Source organism: Tinamus guttatus, unplaced genomic scaffold (genome assembly GCF_059628265.1).
Source record: "Tinamus guttatus ecotype Peru unplaced genomic scaffold, ASM5962826v1 Tinamus_guttatus_pri_ptg000115l, whole genome shotgun sequence".
Classification (NCBI taxonomy): Eukaryota; Metazoa; Chordata; class Aves; order Tinamiformes; family Tinamidae; genus Tinamus; species Tinamus guttatus.
In genome coordinates this window covers 6749597-6771152 of record NW_028288649.1, presented here as the reverse complement: position 1 = coordinate 6771152, position 21556 = coordinate 6749597, and the positions used below count along the sequence as shown (strand labels likewise).

The window sequence follows — 21556 nt, the reverse complement described above, 5'->3', positions numbered from 1 at the left end:
AAAGTCTGTGTAAATATAGCCAAGTATTCCATTTCCCATTAGAAAATACTAGAAATTTCACAGAAGGCAGACAAATTCGCTTTCATTTTTCTGTGAAATTGTTTTGTTACTCTAAGACATCGCAGTTTGGGAGTACCATCCCATCCTGAGAAACGGCAGATATCTTGCTTGCTTCATCCTCAGAAGACAGGAGTTTTCCCACTATCAGTCCTGCTCAGGTTAACATGCAGATCTTTGGTTTCTAATAATATCTGTTTAGCTCTTTGACTATCTTCCAGACAGAGCTCTTGCATTAGACCAAGAAACGTTCACAAGAACTAATTCACATAGGCAGTGTGTTCACGGACATACCCTCTAGCTCTCAAGTTTGCATTCCACTTCCAAGCGTACGAAATTTGCTTCTGTGGAGTACCACTTCTCATGCGTTCAGCTGTGAACTGCCTTTCAGGAGAACACAAGATAATTTAAGAGATATTGCTGCTCAGGGCTTGAATCCTCACTACTTTCACACGTACACAGAGCCCTGCGAGGACTCGGGTTTCATATGCCAGCTCAACATTCCCAGAGGGCCAGAGCTCAAGCTCTAGAAACCAAGTTTCAAATGAACTAGGTACAGGTAGATCAAAGGGAAATATCTTCAGGAGATTGAGAATAGATTGTGTTGTTGATGAAGTGAAAATATAATCTCTCAGAATGCTATTGGCCACAATTTCAGCTCTTTTCTCCTGGTCTCATGTAGAAGGAGCCTAGTAGCTGAACAGCTAAGCTGGCAGACTATGACTTTGAATTGACTTCATGTGGCTTTATGCTTTGAAGGCTAACACTGGCTCTTAGAGGGGAGTGCAAAGTTAAACTGTGTAACTGGGCAGTGAACAGTTTAATGGTTTGGTTCTTTTCCCTGGCAGCTGAGTCTTGTGTTGCAGAAGCATTCACCTAAAAAAAAAAGTCTCTAGCTCTGATAAAATATCCTGTCAAATGCAAGTGTGCCATAAATAATGATATAATATGTTTTGTAAGGCAAATCTCAATAGCCCACTGGATCCTAGACCTAGCTGAAATGGCATAAGGAGGCACTAGCTGACACAGACTCACCTGTGTCTTGATCCAGGTGTTTTACTTTTGGTTACACGATTGATGTCACTGGAAAGCACTGCCATGCCATGAGTCTTCCAGGTGGTATGAACAAGCACTGCAAGTTAGGAATTGCTCCTCCTTTTAGTAAAGGAGATGCACCTTCTGCGAAGCTAACTGATTCCATATTGAATAGCAGAATTATGAACTACTTCACTGTCAATTAAGGGGCACAAGAAAGAATGACAAACACCCCCTAAATACACTAAGATCTATACAGCGCTAGCATTCTGCTTGTTTGATTTTCAGTTATGTTATCTTATTTTGGCGTCATTGCTGGAGATAGATTAGATTGTATCTGCAGCATTGCTTTTTTTGTTTGTTTTGTTCTGTTGCTTTTGCACACTACAATGCAGAACCAGATCTTCAAAATGTGACATCTATTTTTCCAGGTCCAATTTTGGCTTTCTCTGCCAGCGAATGATAAAATATACAGATATGCATACAAACCTCAGCTGCATGTACCAACTGAATACAAACTAAGCACAAATGGGCTTTTACAGATGTAAATTCTATCATTTACTTGTACAAGTGACAGTGATAAACAACCACACACACCAGTGATTTGCATGCACAAAGTTGAAGTTTAGCCCTGAGTGCTTTCTAAGACCTTACATGTCATACCCTGTTGACAGCATATTTGACCTGAGAACACCAGCTTTTTAATCAAAACACTTCCTTGCAGCTTCAGTTTATTTTCTTTATATCCATTACCATGTCTATTTATTTTTAATCTGTTATGAAAACATCTAATCTTTGAATGGTTAGGCTGACTGTTGTCTTTTGCTGAACTACTGCTAATATGCCAATAGACATTGGTATTCAAATATATTCATCTGATTTAGGGTCTAATCCTACTAATTTTGAAATTATTGGACATCTTGCCATTGGCTTTTGGACTGTACACTCCTTGGGGCAGGGATGTGACTTCCATTGTTTTTTTGTGGAGTGCAGTACCCGGCGCTGGCATCCAAGCAATACTAGGAGTACAATAACCTATTCTTTCAAGGAACAAAAGAATGTTCTTTTTGATACATTCATCTTTCATCTATCTTGAGTTTGCCATTCAAAGTAGACAGCTTTGCAGGGTTTTTCACTTTCATCGGTTTCCTGCGTTTTTGTATCTGATAGTCTTCTCATGTAGCCTCATTAATTTGCTTCATACACAGTTGTTCAGATGTCTGTTTTTAACTCAACAAATGTGGGGAGAAAAATTAAAGAAAATACATTTCTTCTGCAGTTTTTGGAAAATATATGTAATCCCACTCAGCAAATGTTTCTTTAAAACTTCTGCTAGCTTGCTTTTTTCTACAGCATTCTGCAAAAACATAGAAATGGTGAAAAGTATGGCCTTTACAATTAAGAAGACACTGATATCTAAAAAATATACATGTATGCAAATAATTTATGGAATTTAAAATTACTTTGGAAATGGAAAGTACAGATATAAATTCAAGATCTTTTCTTTCTCCTTCAGCAGAAGAAATAGGAATATAGGAGAGAAAACTGTAGAACCCCAAACTCAAGTCCCAGCAGTTCAATGAAAGAGTAATTGGTCATCTAGTAGTTGTTATTATTTTGTTGTAGTTTTTAGAAGATGCAGGTAATTGCATTTGATTTTCTTTATGCTGAATCATTCTTACTTTGTATATGAAAGAATGCTGGTGACTTTAAATGTGCTTGTAGTCTCCTGAGGGAATGAAGAGATAGGGGCTCATCCCAGCACAGCCAGAGAATGAGCAGAAGCTGGAAGAAATTGTCAAATTGCTGATTATATACAAATAATAAAAAAAGCAAGCAGAAACGTTTTGAGAGAGTATTTTTGTGCACATCATTTACACAGATACTACCAAATGAATTACTCGTATATTTTCAGCATCAAGAAAATCCTCCAGACTTCAGTTTTGACAGTTTTAAACAAAACCCTTCTCCCCAGCTCAAAACTCTATTTGCATATGTATATATGCAGTCTGCTACAATAAAAAGAAGATGCTATTAGCACATTGAGCCCTTATGCTTCTCTCTACTTCAAGGGATGGAAGCAGTGAGAATGAGAGTGAGAATGAGGGAAAGCCTAAAAAGAAAGAAAGATAAGGAAGAAAGGGATGAGTGGAGCCAAGGGTTTAACTGTTCTGGGGATTCTCCTTAGCCATGGCAGGCCCAGGCTCTGAGGATGTTTCTCCAGGATTCCACTGGTCATATCATGAAACCTTAGGCAAAGAAGGACGAAACTCTGGCTGTGAACATAAGTTCTGTTTGTCGGTTATATAGGATATAAAATGCCAGCAGCTAAGTTCATGTTTAAACTTCATGAAGCTTATCAATTCTGTTTTGAAGGCTTTCTAGAAATGGAGCTGTAGGAGTTCAGGAGACCTCCTGAGGGGCAGAAGATTTTTTTTTTAAAAAAAAAGGAAGGGAGATAAGGCACAAAAAAAAAGTCAATCAAGCCCTCAGTTGTGCAGCTCTTCTTTGTGGCTTCAGCACTCATGAGTAAAAATGTTAGAATGCAGGGGAGAATTGGTATTATCCAATTTGTGGGTGGAAAACCATTTTTATGTAGGACTATATAGAGGATGGTGGAGTTCCAACAGCATTTTCAGCTTTCACTCTCTAAGAATAGCCACAGCCTGTTTTTATATCTCTGTGCAACACAATTATTTTAGGATAGCATTTACTAAGCATATACAATTATAGACTTCCTGAGACAGCTGAAAATACCTGCGTAGATAGATCTTGAATGTTACAGGAGCCCCCAGGTTACCGAATGTTTGCATACTTGCAATAAAGCACCTCCGAGAACAGCAGCAGAGATCAATGGGTGGGAAAATGACTCAATGAACATCTGTGTCAGCCACTTTGAAATGTATAGTACAGAGGGAATTATCGATAAGGTCAGAGTCTTCATGAGAAAGCAACTCTGTTTGCAACTCTCAAGAAAGAAACGAACTAGGCCGGAATGCAAGTTGACAGATACGGTGTTGAGTGAGGCCCCCAAGGAGCTTGCACCGCCAACAGGAAACCTTTGATTTGAATTGTCTAAGGGTGGTAAAAGGTCAAAATTATTCAAATGCTGAATGTAGTGGGTAGGAGAATCTTGAACCAAGAGACATATGAACCAGTAGAAAGCCAAGTGCTGCATACAATGATACGCATATTTTATAAAAGTGCATATATGCCGATAACTTGACTTTTTTTATGCATATTTGACAGCGTATCTTCAGTTTATCCATGTTAACATAAATATAAATGTGCTTGGAGGAGAGCTGAAAATGTATTTGAAAAGAACTATTAATTATATAAGTGAACATGAATGAATGTTGTAGTTCATTAACTAGTTATTTTAAAAAATCTATACCTAAAAAGTGACATGCTAATGACCAAATGAAACAAATGGCAAATGACAGAAGGAAGAGACCATAGAAAAGGCGTAGGTGTTCTGTTTCCTGATCTGCCACTGTACTACTTGGTGATCCTAGGAAATCATTAAATTTGTCTATGTCTCTTCCCACCACTTCCTGTCTTATTACTTTGGGCGGCAGAGGATTCTCCTGCCATGTGGCTTGTGCAGTATGTTGTAGTATTATCTGATCATAGGCAGAAAAAAATGCAAGAATGACACTGAACAAGAAATCTTTGACCTTTTCCATCAAATAGTTCTGATACTTGGTCTTTAATTAAATTCATAGTCTCATCACTCCCTAATTTTAATTTCTGAGACGTGAAGAATGTAGTTGGTCTTGAAATGTTTTCCTTTTGCCTTTAAGAATGTCAGTGCCTCTGGAATCTATTTAGCCACCTACACCTTTTCAGAGCACAACCCACAGCTGCAAAATATGCAGGAGCATGGAGCGTGTGCTAATGAGTTGCAGTATTGATTTCCAGCAGTATTTTAATGCTAGTTTTCTCGGAAAAAAAATGAACAATAGAACTGGGCTCAGAAATTCTCAGTGCATGTTGTGTATGGTAATAGATGGTCCATATTCAACAGTGTACTTTAATATTTGATACAGAATCTAAAATGTGTGCTGTTCTGGCACAGTGAACAGGAGTGAAGGATCCATGCTGATTTTGTTCTTGCTGTCAGCACATCTGGAAAGCATTCAGCACAAATATTGTTTTGTTACCGACAGGGCCTTTCTGGTGTGGATTGACTTGCCCTCCAGTGAGACTCCCTGGTTTCTGCTTCTCAATGAATTGCCTTCAAGAGAGTTACCATATGATGCAGGATCTGGCCTTGCCATCGTTCCACCTCAGCTTCAAACAGGAATATGCAGTTACAGCTCGTGTGTGACATACACATGAAATTAATTGAAAACACTGAAAACTCTTGATTACTCAATACCAGCTAACTACTCAGCTCTGCAGCATGTTGCATTAACAGGATCTCTAACCCTGTTTTGTCAGTGCTTACCAGAGAACATCAGGGTGAAAGGAAACTTGCTGCTGCTCGCACCTGTGGACGCTGATGTTTGTCAGAAGGCGAGCTTGGAAGACTGATGGAGGTCGTGTTTCTCACCTCCTTTACAGCCTGCTGGTTCAGATTTCCGGCTTCCTGTCGGATTTGTCAGGGCTCATAGTCTTGCAGTTACTGCTATTGTCTGAAAATATGTTTGGTCTGAAGACCATTATTTGCACTGATTAGCTTTGCCTTAGCCTGAGAAAACACCTTCTACTCAGGATGCTCTTGATATCCCTTGAAAAATGGCAGCTGGTGCAGAAGCCTGGTTTGCACGGAGAACCGCTGGGAACACCCAGGTCTGATTAATTATTTGTAATAACAGTTGCAATGGTGTGCAGTGAGAGGAAAAAAACGACAACAACAACAAAGAAGATTGGAAAAGGAAATGAAAATTTTAAAATCAGAAGCTGGGTACAATTCTTTGTACTGACTTTCATTCGCTCTAGGCCCTGCCTGGCTCTTCTCATGATCATTCGAACCATCTGAGACGCTTCTGGTGGCTTGGGGGGTTAAACTCTCCAGCATTAGGAGCAACATTCTCAGTCGAGGGCCCCCACCTTTGGAATTAGTTTTCCTTGGTCCTCTGCCAATGTCCAGCTCTAGTAAGCTTCAGAGCACGTGGTGAAACGTTTGTATTTGGGTTAGCTTTTCTCTATTTTTAGTTGTTTCAGTCTGGTTTTCATTTTTAGTTTACAGTTCTGGAAATGGGTAAATTTACCTGATTTGTTATTTTCTAGTAGTGTTCTTTAATATTATCCACCATGGCAAGGTTTCTGTATCATTCATCAATATTTTTATAAGTGTGTACTGCAGCAAAAAAATACATATTTTTATTTTCACCTTTATCTTGCCATTTTCCAGCCTGTGCTACTGGAGGTACTTTGCCTGACACCAGAAAAGCACCAGAGCACCTAATTTTGTTCCTCGTGTGCTTTGTTGGCCCTGTTGTATGTCGAAAGAAATGGTGCCTGCACAGGCTGCCTGCCAGTGGGGTAGCTTGTAATCTCGACGCCTGCTATGGGCTGCTCTACAGCAAATTCCACCTTTGTACATGTTCTGCAACCGTCAGGGCTGTGCAAACAGATTCCTCCAAAGAGCATGTTTGTAGTTAGAGCTGCTTTTAGCTAATGGGGCTAAAGCTCTACGAGTACACAGAACGGCCAAAACCTCATCCTTCCACCCTGAGATTGCAGACTGTGTTTAAATGTTTAAAAATAGATAAATGATTTGTCAGTAATCTAAATTATTTTATTATAGGCTCTAGTATCTGGGATATAATTGTATTCGTACTTATTTTAAACATTAGGGCTGATGGTTTTGGTAGAAATGAACCATATTTGCACTAACCCAAGATAATGGTAGTAGCTGAAGTGAAGAATACTGAAGACTCATTAGCCTTGTATTTTTAAAATACAACTCAGATTTGTCGCAAAGACTTTTTTTCCTCTATTGCGAGATTAGCTCTTGCCCTTTGTCCAAGTATTTGCTTGCAGTGAGCTCTGCAGGATCCCACAGTATGGATCCTACTGGGGAGTAATGGGAGCCAAGGTCAAGCACACAAGGACCCCACAGGTACCCGCTAGTCACCCACACAGCAAAACGCCCTGGGACAGAGTCAGTTCTGGTGTGGGACAGAGTCAGTTCTGGTGTGGAGCAGCCACTCCTGTGGCTCCAGCCCAGTGTCTCCGTGGCGCAGATGGAGAGGTCAGCACGTGCATCGCGCGATGCGTGTCTTGGACCTGCGGCCCCGGTAGGTGTTTGCAGCTGCCTTCCAAAGCAGCTGCTGCTCGGGACAGTGTGCTGTTATATTTAGCCGTGCAGACTGGTCACCTGGCGGTGTCCTGATTTAAAAACGATCGCGTCGCCCCTCACCATTCATTTGTGCAATGTGAAAACGGGGGAAAGTTGGCTCGGCTCAAGCACCACTGAGAAATGGCTTGTTCTGGTATCAAACGCTCCTAATGAGATTGCTTTTTTTTTTTTTGCCCTACCATGTATAACTTCAGGCCAAGAAGGAAGCTAATGTAGAGAATAAAATAATCCCATATGCAGTCACGATTTAATTTACACATGATTTTTTTTCTTCTTTATTTTTTTTCCAACAAACCCAGTTTACACATGATTTTTTTTTCTTCTTGATTTTTTTTTCTAACAAACCCAGAGAGCCGCTGGCTGGTCCTGCTTTAGATTTCCTGCCTGAATTTGCTCTTGTTTTCCTCCTCACTCGGGCTCTCCTTGTGCAATGCTGCGTGGCGCTGGCAGCCTGAGCGAGAGGGAGCTCCAGTCACACACATCCACTCAGGCCACCGAGAGCAGATTAACATCGAGGAGCCCACGTTTGCAATAGCGGGTGGTGCGGGAGGGGGGAAAAAATAAAAATAAAAGCCACGATCGGGTAAATGCTCGTCTCTCCTCCTCGCCACCAGCACCTTGCACAGGTCTGAAATCGCTTGTTCTGCTTTGCTGTATTGCGCTTGCCTGGGATGTGGAGAGGGGAGAGGGGGAGGGGAGGAAGGGGGAGGTTTAACTTTTACTTGACATTACCGGGTTATTGTCAGTTCGGCTGTGTTAAATCCCGGTGATTTCCCCTCGTCCCCACCCCCCTCTCCGCGCTCGGCTCCCTCCAGCCAACTTTGTTCAAGGGGCTGCGGCCAAAAGGGCTTGTCCGGGCCTGGGACAGAGATAACGCAAAGTAAATAACCACCCCAATTAGGCTGGGGCCGGGCGCTGGGCTCGCGGGCGAGCGAGCCGCTCACTCAGCGCGCGGCCGAGGGGCGCCTCAAGGCCACCGCGACAAGGACACGGGCGCGCTCGCACCCGCACCCGCGCTCGCACCCGCACTCACACCCGCACCCGCGCTCGCACCCGCGCTCACACCCGCACTCACACCCGCGCTCACACCCGCGCACTCACTCACTCACTCACTCACTCACTCACTCACTCACTCACTCACTCACACCCGCTGGATACCAAAGTGTGCAGCCGCCGCGGGGGGAATTGCAGCCGCCGGATCGGTGCGGCAGGGGCGGCCGGAGCCACCATGCGAGTCACGGTCTCCTGAGAGGGGAAAGGAAGGAAGAGGGGAAAAAAAAAAAAGAAAAGAAAGAAAGAGGGGAAAAAAAAAGAGAGAGAGAGAGAGAAAAAAAAGCCAGGCGCGCGCTGGTGGAAAGTGTTCGCCTGCTTTTGTCTCGCCGCACAGTGAGCTGGAAGATGGAGATGGATGTTCAGGGAGTTTCTCCGTGCCCGGAGCCCATCCCCCCGGCGTCGGGCTCCGCCGCCTGCCCGCACCAGCGCCCGCACCAGCGCGATGGGCAGCCCGCCGAGCCGGCCCCCGCCGCGGCCGACGGCGGCCACCCGGAGCGGCGACAGAGCAGCGACAAAGAGGACAAGAAGGTAGGTGCGAGCCGCGCCGCTCCGCGCTCCGCCGCCGCGGGCGGAGGGGGCGCCGGGGCCGGGGCCGCCCGCGGCGCCGGGGGTTGCGCGAGGACACGGCGGGGCCGAGCGGGCCCCGGGGCCGCCACCGAAGTTTCCCCCGCTCGGGGGTCGGTGGCGGCTGCTGTGTCATCCATCGCGGCCGGGCCGGCGGGCGCGACACTGGGGCGGCAAATGGGTCACGTCGCCCCCGCGGAGGTGCCCGGGGCCGCGGGCACGGCGCGTGCGGCGGCCGCTTTTGTCCTCGTGGCCACGCGCGGGGCCGCGTGGCCGTGGGCGGCGCGGGGAGGGCCCGAGCGCGGCCGGGGGCGCCGCGGAGCGGGTCGGCGGTGGCCGCAGGCCGCCGACACGGGCAAGTGCTGTCGCGACAGGCGGGTGTCGCGAGCGGCGGCTGGGCGTGCTGAACGGCAAAAAAAAAAAAAAAAATCCATTTATGTTTTGCTGAAATCTGCATAATTCTGGGAGCGATACCCCATAACAGACTGCAAATATCCCCGCTGTAAATGAAAAAAGAAATGTTGCAATGCACTGGATTTGAGCCACGTTTCATAAACTAGTTTTACTACAGTTTTGTTTTCTGCTGCGAACGCGCAGGGAGTGGGGACACAACGAAGGAATCCAAACCGGCAGCGCAATAAATTAATGCCACAACTCTGTCACCCCCCTGGGGCCACATGGCCGGAATTGGGCTCATCGTGAGAAATGCAGGGGGGGTGTGGAAAAATGCACCCCCAGCACTTTGTAATTTTACCTCAAATACTTTTTCAGTTGTTATTGTTTGGTAAAATCTCTCCTAGTCTTTTTATTAAGAGGCAGCATGAAAGACTGATCCTTTGAGCGGGGCCTGTACAGCTTAATAAGGTGGATACGGGGATTTTATTTTTTAAAATGATAGCGGGTGCTGTATGCGTTAAAATGTGCGTTATGATCGATATAGACAGAATTTCAGCTCCCTGGAGCTGATGAATATTTAATGCTGTCGTAACTGCATTTTGCTGCACAGAGGTAAATGATTCGCGCGAGCGTGTGTCCGCCTGTGTGCTTTTTTCCAGGCCCCCTTTCCTTACAGCGTCTTGCTTAATGGAACTTAAAATGCGTTCTTGCAAAATAATTAAAATGTAGAGTCAAGGTTGCCATTTACATACAGAGCTGGCTATGCCAGTGCCTCGAGCATTTGAAAACCCTGCCATCAGCACAAATTTGTGCTCAATAGTTACTTTCTGATTTGCCACACACTCTTGTCTAATGTTTTACCAATGGTGGACACAAGGCAGGCAAACAGCATAGGACTGAAGGTGAATGAGTGCTAGAGAAGTCCCAATTATCCATAGTATAACTAGTTAATATGTTTAGATAATCCAGTATTGTGTCATTGTTTTATTCTGTGTGTCAGCAATTTAGGGACAGAGAAACAAAGTGCTATTTTTTTCCCAGTTGTAGCCCTACAAAATTAGTGTGGCATATTATAATTATAATTATATTATTATTATTATTATTATTATTATTATTATTATTATTATTATTATTATAAAATATCAGCTTTTTCAATCTTGCCATGCCCAAAATATTGACAATGACTTTAGTTTATATTTTAGGGGAATGCTGTGGCATCTTGAACCTCCCTAGTCATATGTATATTTTCTGGATGCTGTGCCAGGGCAACTCGTACTTCATATAAGTGCCATTTTTTAGATATTCAGTAAGAGAGTGGCACCAGAAACGTGATGAGACTGGGAAAACCCATTAAAGTGATAGTACAAGCCAACACAATTATGGAAAAAAAATCCAACCACAAAACAAAACCAAAATATTGCTGGAAATATCATCTAAGAACTTTTAAAATGAATTGAAATAACAAGACTATTGTTTATTTGACCTGTAAACAAATGTCAGAGGCACACTGATACATTTTAGAACTGAAGCAATCTACATGGAAATTGTAAAGAGTATTAGAACTTGATTTCCTGATGTTTACATTTATGGGTGTGTGAGTATTAAGGTTTTATGGTATCTCATGATTCCACTGTCAGGATTTGCTGTTTGGGATCATTCCTGAATTATAAATACCCTTGTACGTATCATTCAGCTCCATTCCTATGGATGGTGAAAAGAGTCTTGCGTTCACCTAAATGCAACCAAGTCAAATTTCCACTGCAGTAAAGCTACTTTTTGTCACAGTCTCCGAAATGACCATTGCTACATTAGTTAAATATTTTCTTATCTCTATAGAATTTCAGTAGAAGGTTGCACTGTAGTGTCATTTGTATGGATATTGTGTCTTTTTTTTCCCTCTGGAATATGTTTATTCTTTAACTCTTTAGCGCTTTAGCTCTTGTGTTTGAACGTCAGTAAAATTCTGAAGCACGTACATAACTTCACATACATCCTACTATCTTCGACAGGGATGTGCACTTGATTAAAGATAAGCGTATGCGTAAGTGCGGTGAGACCTAGAGACCTCCCACGCGCCCGTGTGCCGTGATACAGTTTCCAATCAGTAGTAGAGTAGGGAAATGAGGAAGACCAATTTTATAATTTCTTAAATATACAATAATAGGTGCTTTAAAACATAGTTGCTGTTTATATGGGGGAAAAATTAAACAGAAATGGTAGTAGAATGCGGGATTTTAAAGATGACTGATTCGGTATGGATATCATTTATTTTCCGAAGGCAAAACACCTCAGAAGGTGTTTGTCAACACTCCTACGGCTGTGTCTGTTATTTTAGGCGGAAGCACGTAGGTCTAGCCCTATATACAGCAGCGCGTTGACGTTCCCAAAGTGGGTGACCGGGGAGCGGGCGTGCAGCGTCGGCTGCGTCTCCGTGCCCCGCGACAGGTTGTGCAGGGGTGGCCGTCACGCCGTCTGGCCACCATGGGACTCGCTGCGAGGGCAAGCAGAGCCGTCCTTTGTGGTGAGGATTCGTCCCAGCCCGCTTTGGAGTGATGGTATCTTTGAAAGGATCCATTTAGCGAGGGCTTCGCCTTCAGGAATAACCAATGGGTGGCTTTGCAGGTAACACGTGCTGCAGCTGGCCTTATGACCCAGTTTTTCCCAGGGGTGGTCCCCCTGAATTAGGACTTTCAGTGGTTTCATTTCCAGGACTGTGTTTTTATTTTCGGAAGGACGGTGCAGCCCTCCACTGTCCTCCAGAAACTGGTCCTGCACCCTCCCCCAAAGAAAGTTCATTTTATTTTCTTTTCCAATGAGGGAAACCTCTGTATACCTGAGGTTCTCAAAGCTTGCACAGCTGATGTAGAAGCACACCCACAGCTCTCACTTTATCCCTACATTCCAGATAGGAGAACCCCTGTGAAATAGCTCCAAGGTGAAGAACCCTCTGTGTATTTACATGGAAATGAGCGCACCAAGGTTACAGCAATAGCAAGCCTATCTATCTGGGCTGGGTACATGGTATTCTAGTTCAAAAGCAAATTGTTGGTATTTGATATAAGAGGTCTGAAGTGTTTTATGGGCTTATTTGGATGTCGTTTCCTGGAATCCTCTTCTGTCATATTGCTGCGTGAGAGTGGTACCCAGGTGTGCAAGCTTTCAGAGGCGAAAAAATGAGTGCTTTGGGGGAAGGCGCTGGTATTAACATGGGAATTCTGCTCTGCTCTACATGTGGTCTGCATCAAGGCTGACTGACAGTATCCAAAAGCCTTCTGCTAGTGCATTTATGCTATTACTGCCAGCAGTAAGGAGATTGTTCACTCGTCCTCCACGAGGAGTAAGTCAGGAAGAGTGAAAGCATCTTCAGGGGATGTTTTTTTGGGGGGTAATTATTTATTTTATGTGTTTAGCTTTGTTTGGCTCAAAAAACGTTGCTCTGTGTTTATGTTGAGAGAAGACACAGTCTAAGGCAATTTATGCTTCGAGAAGGGGGTGGGAAGTTTCATTTGAGGAAGAGGTCATTCTCAAGTCAGGTCAGGTGGATTTATCTTCCTGTAGGCTGTTCCACGGTGCATAGGAGAGCAGTTATCAAGCACCTGGAGATTTAGATGTTTTCTTCAGATAACCTGGGCCCAGCCTGTTGACAACGTGAAGCTAAGAGCCAAGAGCTGAAACTGAAATCAGCAACGGATAAGGGCAGCGAGTTTGGGGTGTGCAGGACAAAGAACTGAGGCAGGCAGCACTGCCTGGTGCTGATTGCAGTAGCTTCTCCTGGTGATGAGATAAAACGCAGCATTCGGCGCGAGCTGGAGCTCCCCAAGAGCGGGCGGCTTTGTGCCGGGTGTATCGCGAGCCGTGGGCCTGCCGAGACGTAATGCAGACGTGGGCAGCCAAGGTCAGGCCGCCGTCTGCCCGGACGGGCAGGCTCGGAGCCACCCCGAGATGGCAGGAGATTTTACTCGTGGCTGTTGCTATTCTGAGAGCCTGATCTCAGACAAATTCCAGTATATCTTGAAAGCGTGGACGGAGCTGATGAATAATGTCCCTCTATCTAACTCGCTGCTAGGAACCTTTCAGAAATCCTTCCTCAGCCCAGCAACATCAACTTTATCTTCTCCAGGTCCAGTTTTACTCATCTATTTTTAATTTTAAGCCGCTCTTTCCCATGCCGTGGGCCATCTTGATCTTGGTATCGATCTGCACGGTTCAGTGTCTTGCTGAGGACAAGGTATGAAGGCAAACTCGTCTCAGCACCCTGTTTCCCCCAAGCTCCCATTGCCTGCGTGGCGAGCGTGTCCCCGCGCGGTGGGCCCTGGACGTGCCGCGTTGTCTGTCCTGCAGCCCCCCGGCTTGCGGCCCTCATTCCTGGAGTCGTGTCCCCAACGCGGCTGCCAGGGCCACAGCACCCGGCAGGTGCCTGGGGCGGAAGAGCTTGGTCCTGTGTGTTATTCACTGCTGCAGGCAGCACCTGGGCTATTAATGTGTCTCAGTGAGCTGATCCCAGGGGCTGTCTGCTGTAAGAATTAAAATATATGATTTTGGACTTGGGAAAAAAAAAGAGGAAATTCACTGTGAACTTAGAGCCTTGCTTTTCTGGCAGGTCTTCTTTTGCATTTCTGTGTATTTGATGTGCTCTGCCACTCGCGCTTTGCTTGCCTTCTAGTGAGAGAATCCTTAGATGAACCTAGGATTGTGCCTTTACTACAAAAATAACCAGATGAGAAGAGATGGGAAAAAGAGAGAGAAAAAGAAAGATAGAGAGAGAGAAAAATTGTCAGTACCTCAATAGCTGCAGGCAGGACTACTAAACTCACTTTTTATTAGACATCAGAGAATCCATAGGGGTAAGAGATTCTGGAAATTAGGCCTCATAATTTTTGTAACTCCAGAATTCCTTTTTATCTCATATACTGAGAATTTCTTTCACTGACATGTGAAATAATGTTACCTTCGGTAGAATAAATATGCATTTAAAAGTCTTCAAGTGGTGTATTTAGAATCAAGAACTGAGAGAATGACATCCAATACTGTTTTTATGTTAGAGTTCAAGCAGAAGTTAGCAGTTAGAAAGAACAGGAATTGACTTCTGAGCTTTGCCAGTTTGGATAAAAAGCCAACATACATGACAGACTGTTCTTTTAAAATCATATCCAATACTGAGACTTCAGAAAGAAGAATACACTAACTAAAATACTAACCCCCCTTAAATAAACCACATGAGAAATGTTTTGGCAAAATGAACAGCCATTTAAATTTTTTGACCAAGTGATCAATAGGTGGATGAAGCTTGAAAAATAGGTCACCCCCTGAATGGTTCCAGCGATAAACACAGAAATATTAATTGCTATGTGGAGGCTTCATAAGAAGTAAGTACTGCGTACGGTTATTGCGAAGCAAAATGAAGTGCACGTGGGCTTGATTACATAATAAATCTGGAGACAAACATTGGGCATCACGGGTGGGAAGGAAACACACTCTCGAGTCATCGGAAGTGGAATCGCAATCTCTGCGTGCAGGATGGCAGAGGGCAGATCCGTGTCGGGGCAAGCCGCAGCGTTGGAATGGGCAGCGTTACAGAATCACAGACTCGCAGAATGGTTGAGGTTGGAAGGGACCTCTAGAGGTCATCTAATCCAACCCCCTGCTCCAGCAGGGACACCCAGAGCACGTGGCACAGGGTGGCATCCAGGCGGGTTTTGGAGATCTCCAGAGAAGGAGACTCCACAACTCTCTGGGCAGCCTGTTCCAGGGCTCTGTCGCCCTCACAGGAAAGAAGTTCTTCCTCACATGGAAATTAAACTTTCCGTGTTTCAACTTTCACCCGTTACCCCTTGTCCTGTCACGGGCACCACCGAGAAGAGTTTGGCCCCATCCTCCCGAGTGGTCTTCTCGGGAGCTGCGTGGCCGGCACGGGACAACTGCCCCGCGGGAGCAGTGCGTGGCCGTTCCCTCCTCCCTCGCGCCAGGTCCCCGTGCCTGCCCGGGCTCGGCTGCCAGCTTGTAGCGAACACGGGCCTTCGCACAATGGCCGAGCGATGGAGCCGAGGGAGAACAATACCCGTGTTGTTACACGCCGCTCCCAGGCTTTTGCTGCACGCTCCCAGTGTTTTTAGACCATCCCTCTGTGTGGCAAAAGCTCGTGTCCTCTTGCATCCGGCCCGCGTGGTGTGTCTTAATCTACCGCAGAAGGTTGACCTGGCTGCTCAGCGTGAAAAATGAAGTTTCGTCGCTGGCGTGTGACCCGGTGCCGTTTTTGCTTGGTTCCATATCCGGCTGAGCCGTGCTTGGCCGTAGCCAAGCCGCTCGCATCGCGGCTCGGATTATTTCCCAGCGGTTTGCTAGGTGGATTTCTGCGCTGACTGGCTGCCAGGAGTAATTATCCAGTAAGGGCATAAAAATTTGCACAGTCTCAGTAGCATTATTAGTTTCTAACAACCTGTTTCTCAGAAAATACCCGAATAGTGAAGAAAATGGGGCCACGGCTGTAGATAGGAAAAATGACAACAAAAGCAGCAGTAATTTGCATGGAAGTAGTACTCAGATCAGGTGCCAGTGTGATATCTAAACAGGTAATGAAATAAAAAGGACAGACCTGAAAGGTATTAAAAATAATAAAGATTCTACAAGTTTCCTTTCCTTCCTCACTCCTCATCCTTCCTCCTTGGCTCTGAAGTTCTTCTCTCTCTATAATGAAAACTTTTTTGTTTCATTTACTCTCATTGCTTTCTGCTCTATAGGGAAAATATGAATTGTTCCAGAAACTATAGTAACCAGTGCATTTTAACTGGGAAAATACAGGGCACAATTTGGATCATAGTATGGGCAAGGACAGTCATGTATAAAATTCTGTTAGACAGCCATGATTTATGAGAAAAAGTGTAATTCTTCCATGCCTAATGGCTTCTGCCATGTGTTTAAATACAGCTGATATTTTTATTATACATTCTATTAAGTGAAGACCAATCTTGTTATGGAAGCAGAATGTAAATGGTTTTCTTGATTGAAAAAAAACAAGTGTTGGGTGAATAAAAATTACAGTCTCAGGCCCCAAGTTAACACATTTGGTTAATACATTCACTGTTTCTTGACTCCTGAGTTGACTCCTTTGCACTCTTTGGCCTATAGTGTCAGGTACCTGCCCCAACAGGTGCCTGCCCATGGTGGCCAAGTGAAAACACTGCAGAAGTGAGAAAAGGAGTGTGTCCACGTTCAGGTCTAGAAAGGCCTGCAGAGAGGCCTGAACTGGTGAGTGAACGTAAAAAGTGGTGTGGAACCTCTGCCTCTTTGGGTAAGCATGGGGTCCCTGTTAACTGATTTCAGCAACTGCCCCAAGCCTTGCCGATGTCTCCTCTAAGTGCTCTTGGCTAATGGTCCTTGGCTCACTGAGGTCTGTATTAGCTCTGTCCTCATTGTCAACAGCCCTCAGCAGAACGGCTCTCATTGGATGCAAACCACACAAGACTGACACAAAAAGTCTTTCTACAAAGGGAGTTACAGGGGTAAGTATCTGGCAAAAGGTAATGGTTATAGCTAATTGTATTTAGTAATGCCATAGTATTAGCTCTAGTAGAGTAGGCATTTTGTTTCGCTGAGAATTCAAAAGCATTACCTGACCTTCTTGAGGAAGATGCTATGAGAGTCGGGAGGATAACTTTGGGTCCAGAACACGTTAGCTGAGGGTGCGGTGTAAAACAGTAACTTCTGCTCGTAAGGTGAATTCAGAGTGAAAGAGGAGGGCAAAGAGGGAGTCGTTGCTGGAAAGCTAATTGGAAACAGTAACTTTTGAGTAGGACTGGAAGGAAGGGGTTTGTAAGGTTCGTATTTGGAGGCAAAAGAACTTTATGAAGTGTGTATTGGGTCCATGTGGGGCTGAGGGCACACACACGGGATCTCCAGGAGTTTGCGAAATGCGTACCTAGGTTTCCCAGACGTTATGCAGTGCCCCGGTTAGCCTTGTTAACTTTATGGAGTGTGCTTCGAGGACGTGCAGACTTTCAAAAGTATGTGAAAGCAACTTCTAATAATTAATTGGCACCCTCCCTCCCACTTATTGCTTCGTATCTAATAAAAGGCAACCATAAGTTCTTGCCAAAGACAACAGATACAAAAGCATTTGGATTTGTTGGGTTTGAGATACAACCTAGAGCTATGATATGAGCTAGAAAGGGTATCACAAAATATCTGAGTGAAACAGTCCCTATTCTTTGTGATGTTTTATTTCACCCATGGCTCCCATATAACGTGCTCCAGACTAAATTTTCCCTGACCTAGGAAGTGATTTCTGGAAGATCTCTCCAGTTTTACAGAAACTGGAAGCGTGTGTGTGCGTCTGAGCAAACTGATTTATAACTGGAAGCATATTTTGACTTTTCTATGTCCATGCTGAAATTTTAAAGTGATAAACTCTACCTTAAGCAGAGCAGCCCCGCGCGCCCCGTGGTGCCTGTCCGCGCAGTTACCCAATGGCCGTGGCGGTGGCTGCAGGGCAGCGGTGGCCTTGCTGGCTTGACCTCAAGGACAGGTCTTCACAGATGGTGCAGTCACCGAAGTGTGCGCGGTTCAAGTGTGCCTGTTGTGCGCTGGGGGCGGTTTTTGATTCAGTGGAGAGCACTTAAGTTTGGAGGAGGCCATGAATACGTTTCTCAAGGGAGAAGGGAGGAAACGGGCAAGTTTAATGGGAAAGCAAGTCTTGGGTTTCCAGAGACCAAGGGGAGGAAGCCAGTTACAAAGGCTCTGAAATTGATCCTGTAGCTGAGTTACAGTGGTGCCTCCTCCTAAAGGAGGCGTTAATGTGATGGAGCTTTGCTGTCACCTGCTATTGTGTCTTTATACAGGGAGCAGTCCCGGATGGACCTTTGACTGGGGCCCTAACATGCCACTTTCTGAACATGTCACGAGGACACAGCCCCGGGGGAAGATAAATAGCTGATGCATCACTTCCAAGAGAAATCATGTGGAGGCTAGAAAGTCACAGGCAATCCAGTTCAGAATGGCTCAGGGAGTCTTAACAGGAAGGACTAGCAGTGCTGCTCAGCCAGGTCTGCATCGCTCAGGTGGGGGATTATTGCTGTGGGTCGCGCAAGGCTCTGGCTTCTCCGTCTGTCCCGCTCCATGCTGAACATGTTGTGGAAGCCCCACCAGCTTTCCCCGTTGAGGCAGTGTTGCTCAGTCACACCATTGCACGTGCTGTTGTGTGCAGAACTCTTACCAGGGTCCTTAGAAATGAGTAACTGGTGCATCATAACTGTACCAAACTACCCTTGCTTTAGAGTTGGACCTACAGCCTCCGCCCAGCATGTTACTCGTTGGATCACACTGCTCTGGGGACTGTGGCCTTATTTCTAGTCCTATCCATGACACCTGTATAGTTTGCCACTACAGTCAAAGCCCAGGAAATGGTGATGTTCTGCAGTGCGAGCTTGCATTTTAAAACTGCCTCCTTATTCATATGTTAACACCCCATGGGAATAACTGGAGATGACAGCAGCCATGAAAAGTAGATAACCAGAGACAGCAGGCACTTAGGTATTACAAGCTCCACGTTACTCTTAAGAGCTAGAAGGAGGAGGACACTGTGAAACCACAGTTAGCAAGTGCCAAAGCTTTGCTTTACTCTCTTAGCTGATAAAAGTGACCTGTATCTAACCTACACCAAGGAAAATTAGAGGTAGGTCTTACGGGTGCTACATCTGTCATAGGTAGAGCCTGTGCAATTTTTAAAATGCAGGTCAGGACACTTGCATCTGCTGGCACACGGTTCTGTAGTATCAACAAGATCAATAGCATGGGCATGTGTCACAGCTACCTTGGAGAGCATGAGAAGGAAAATGGGCTCCAGCTGTCAGGGCTGGGTCCACAGAGCAGACATGGAGATCACTGCTGAGAATTTGAGAGGTGAGTTGCCAAATGATGAGAAATGCAGCACGCGCCAAGCTACTGGCTGCACAAACTGAAATATACTGTGAGTAGGAGAAGCAGAAAGCGCTAAGTAAGTTCTGCTTTCAACCAACTTTTTAAATATAATAATAGTACCTTAAAGGAAAAACAAAAACACCAGTGCAACAGTAGACAGGAATAATAAAAGCCCTGAAGGCAGCTGAAGTGTTACCGCCGACCTGTAGCCTTGAGGGGTCCCTTTCCTGATCTCTTTTGGATGTAGTGTCAATACGTGTGGCAGGTGATCCTAACAATGTTTGTAGACTGAGATCTAATTTTTGACTTTATAGTAAGCTAAGGACAGGCTTTGTGTCCTGGCAAATGAAGTTCATGACTTTCTCAGAGGCTAGAGAGTTATATTTTACTCTATTGAAATGATTTATGACCGAGAAAAGCTCATGTGACTATGAGTAGAAACTATACAGGAGAGGGGAGTTTCAGCTTGTTAAAAATAATCCGGAGGAAGGTGGATTAGTAGGATCAAATGAGGTAGTCAGCTGTGCGTTGTCAGTGCCTAGCAGTTTAAAGGGTTCTTATTTTTATACATGTACCAGAAGGGCATGCTAGAGCATGAATGGGGAGCTGGAAGTCGCTTCTCCGTGCTTAGGTTGTCAAGGTTGTAAAAGAACTCCTTTGCCTTGTGTAATTTTGGGAATAATTTTCACATTTGAAAAAAAAAAGAGAAGGAAGGAATATGGACAGGTTGCAGTTCAAATAAACTTGGGGAGGTATTAAGAGTAATAAATTAGCAATTAATTTAGAAGGAGCAAATCTACTAAGCACACATAGTTCAAATGTTACTGTATTTCACACACAAGCCAGAAACTCCCTTGACAAGATTTTGTTTGGGATAAGGAATTATTATCCTGTCTTGGGACAGGAGAATGCTGTAGATCATCCACTTCATTCTTCTATGATCCTGTGGCGAAAAATGCTTTGATGCTTTTTAAAACGAAACCATCATCTGCATAGAGTTGAAAGCTGCCTTCAAGCTCCAAGAACTGTTTTGAATTACCCTCAAATTGTATAAGATGAATGCAACTGCAAATAAAAGTACTCACGGGGGTCTCCCGGCCTTGTGTGAACACTTGCAGAATCAGATCCTGCAATTTCGAGCTTTTAGTGGGGAAATACCACCTCTTGCTATGTATTTAAACACTGCTGCTGCAATGAGGCCTGTACACCAAGGTGCATGTGTAATGAAAAGAATAATATTTGAACGATGTAAAATTGTATTTCACACTGTATCAAAGAACAGTCTTAGAGCTTTGTGAAAAAGTATGCTGTGAAAGTGATAGCCTAAAAGACTGTATCTAACTTGGATCTATTTATTTTAGTTAATAGTTCATGTAAAGTTCTAGTGTAATAATTGAACAAGGGTTTGAAGGACTTTGAAAAATAAAGGATATTTTGAGGTTGAAACTATCAGCAAAACTGCATTTTCTTAAGATGATGTTTAAAGAGACAGTTCATTATAATGGGGTGTTTGAAATTCAAAGTTCTCTCTGTTTTTTTCCATGTAGAAGGGTTGCATGGTGCTGTCAAGTGGTCCTACTACAGTGTTAGCCCATGCAGTGTATTTATGAGGGTAGAATGCTTCGTCCTCTCCATGCAGGAGCCTCGGTCTGAAGAGTAACACATCTGTAACAGATTCAAGTTGCTTTTTTTTTGTCAGCAGCTGATGGTGACAGTCTTGAGAAAGGGCGGAATTCTCAAAACTACACATACATTTATCAACAAACACGAGCGGGCACAAACACGAGCGGGCAAGACCACAGTTCGGTCACATTCCGCTTTCATTTTCCCCCCCTTTTGTGCCGGGGCACAACTTCCCCGACTGTCAGCTCTTTCAGCTGAGTGTCAGCTTTTTTATAATTGCTGCGGCACGTCAGCCCCTTTAAAATCACCATATGTCAGCTGTTTGCGGCATCGCATGCGTGTTGGGGTGCTGGATGCGGCGCTGCTCCGTCCCGGGCCGTCCGTCAGGGTTGGCACCGGGCACAAGGAGCACGAAGCCCTGTGTGCTTGGCAGACTCACACGTCTAATCCCTTCCTTCCCTCCTTCCCTGGGTATTTAGGCAGCCAGGAAGCAAATACTCTGGAGATACTGTGCGATGTGCTTGGCTTTTGGGGGTTTCTGGGCACCTGCACTGCTGCGGTCAGCCCCAGTGCAGCCCCTGCAGCGCGGCTCCTCGGGGCGGGAGG

General features: G+C 44.9%; 1 protein-coding gene across 4 annotated transcripts in view; it reads left to right on the top strand.

The window, feature by feature from the left end:
• Window positions 1–7718: 7718 nt before the first annotated feature.
• RBMS3 (RNA binding motif single stranded interacting protein 3) overlaps window positions 7719–21556 on the top strand; it is a 651451-nt gene continuing 637613 nt past the window's right edge. For 3 of the 4 annotated variants that reach the window (XM_088521151.1, XM_088521150.1, XM_088521152.1), the window contains exons 1-2: window positions 8237–8282; window positions 8790–8983. In XM_088521151.1, the coding sequence (XP_088377277.1) occupies window position 8282; window positions 8790–8983 (195 nt within the window). In that variant the 5' untranslated portion in view covers window positions 8237–8281. Of the gene's footprint in view, window positions 8029–8236; window positions 8283–8789; window positions 8984–21556 lie in introns of those variants that run through there. The other variant, XM_088521153.1, reaches the window with a different exon arrangement.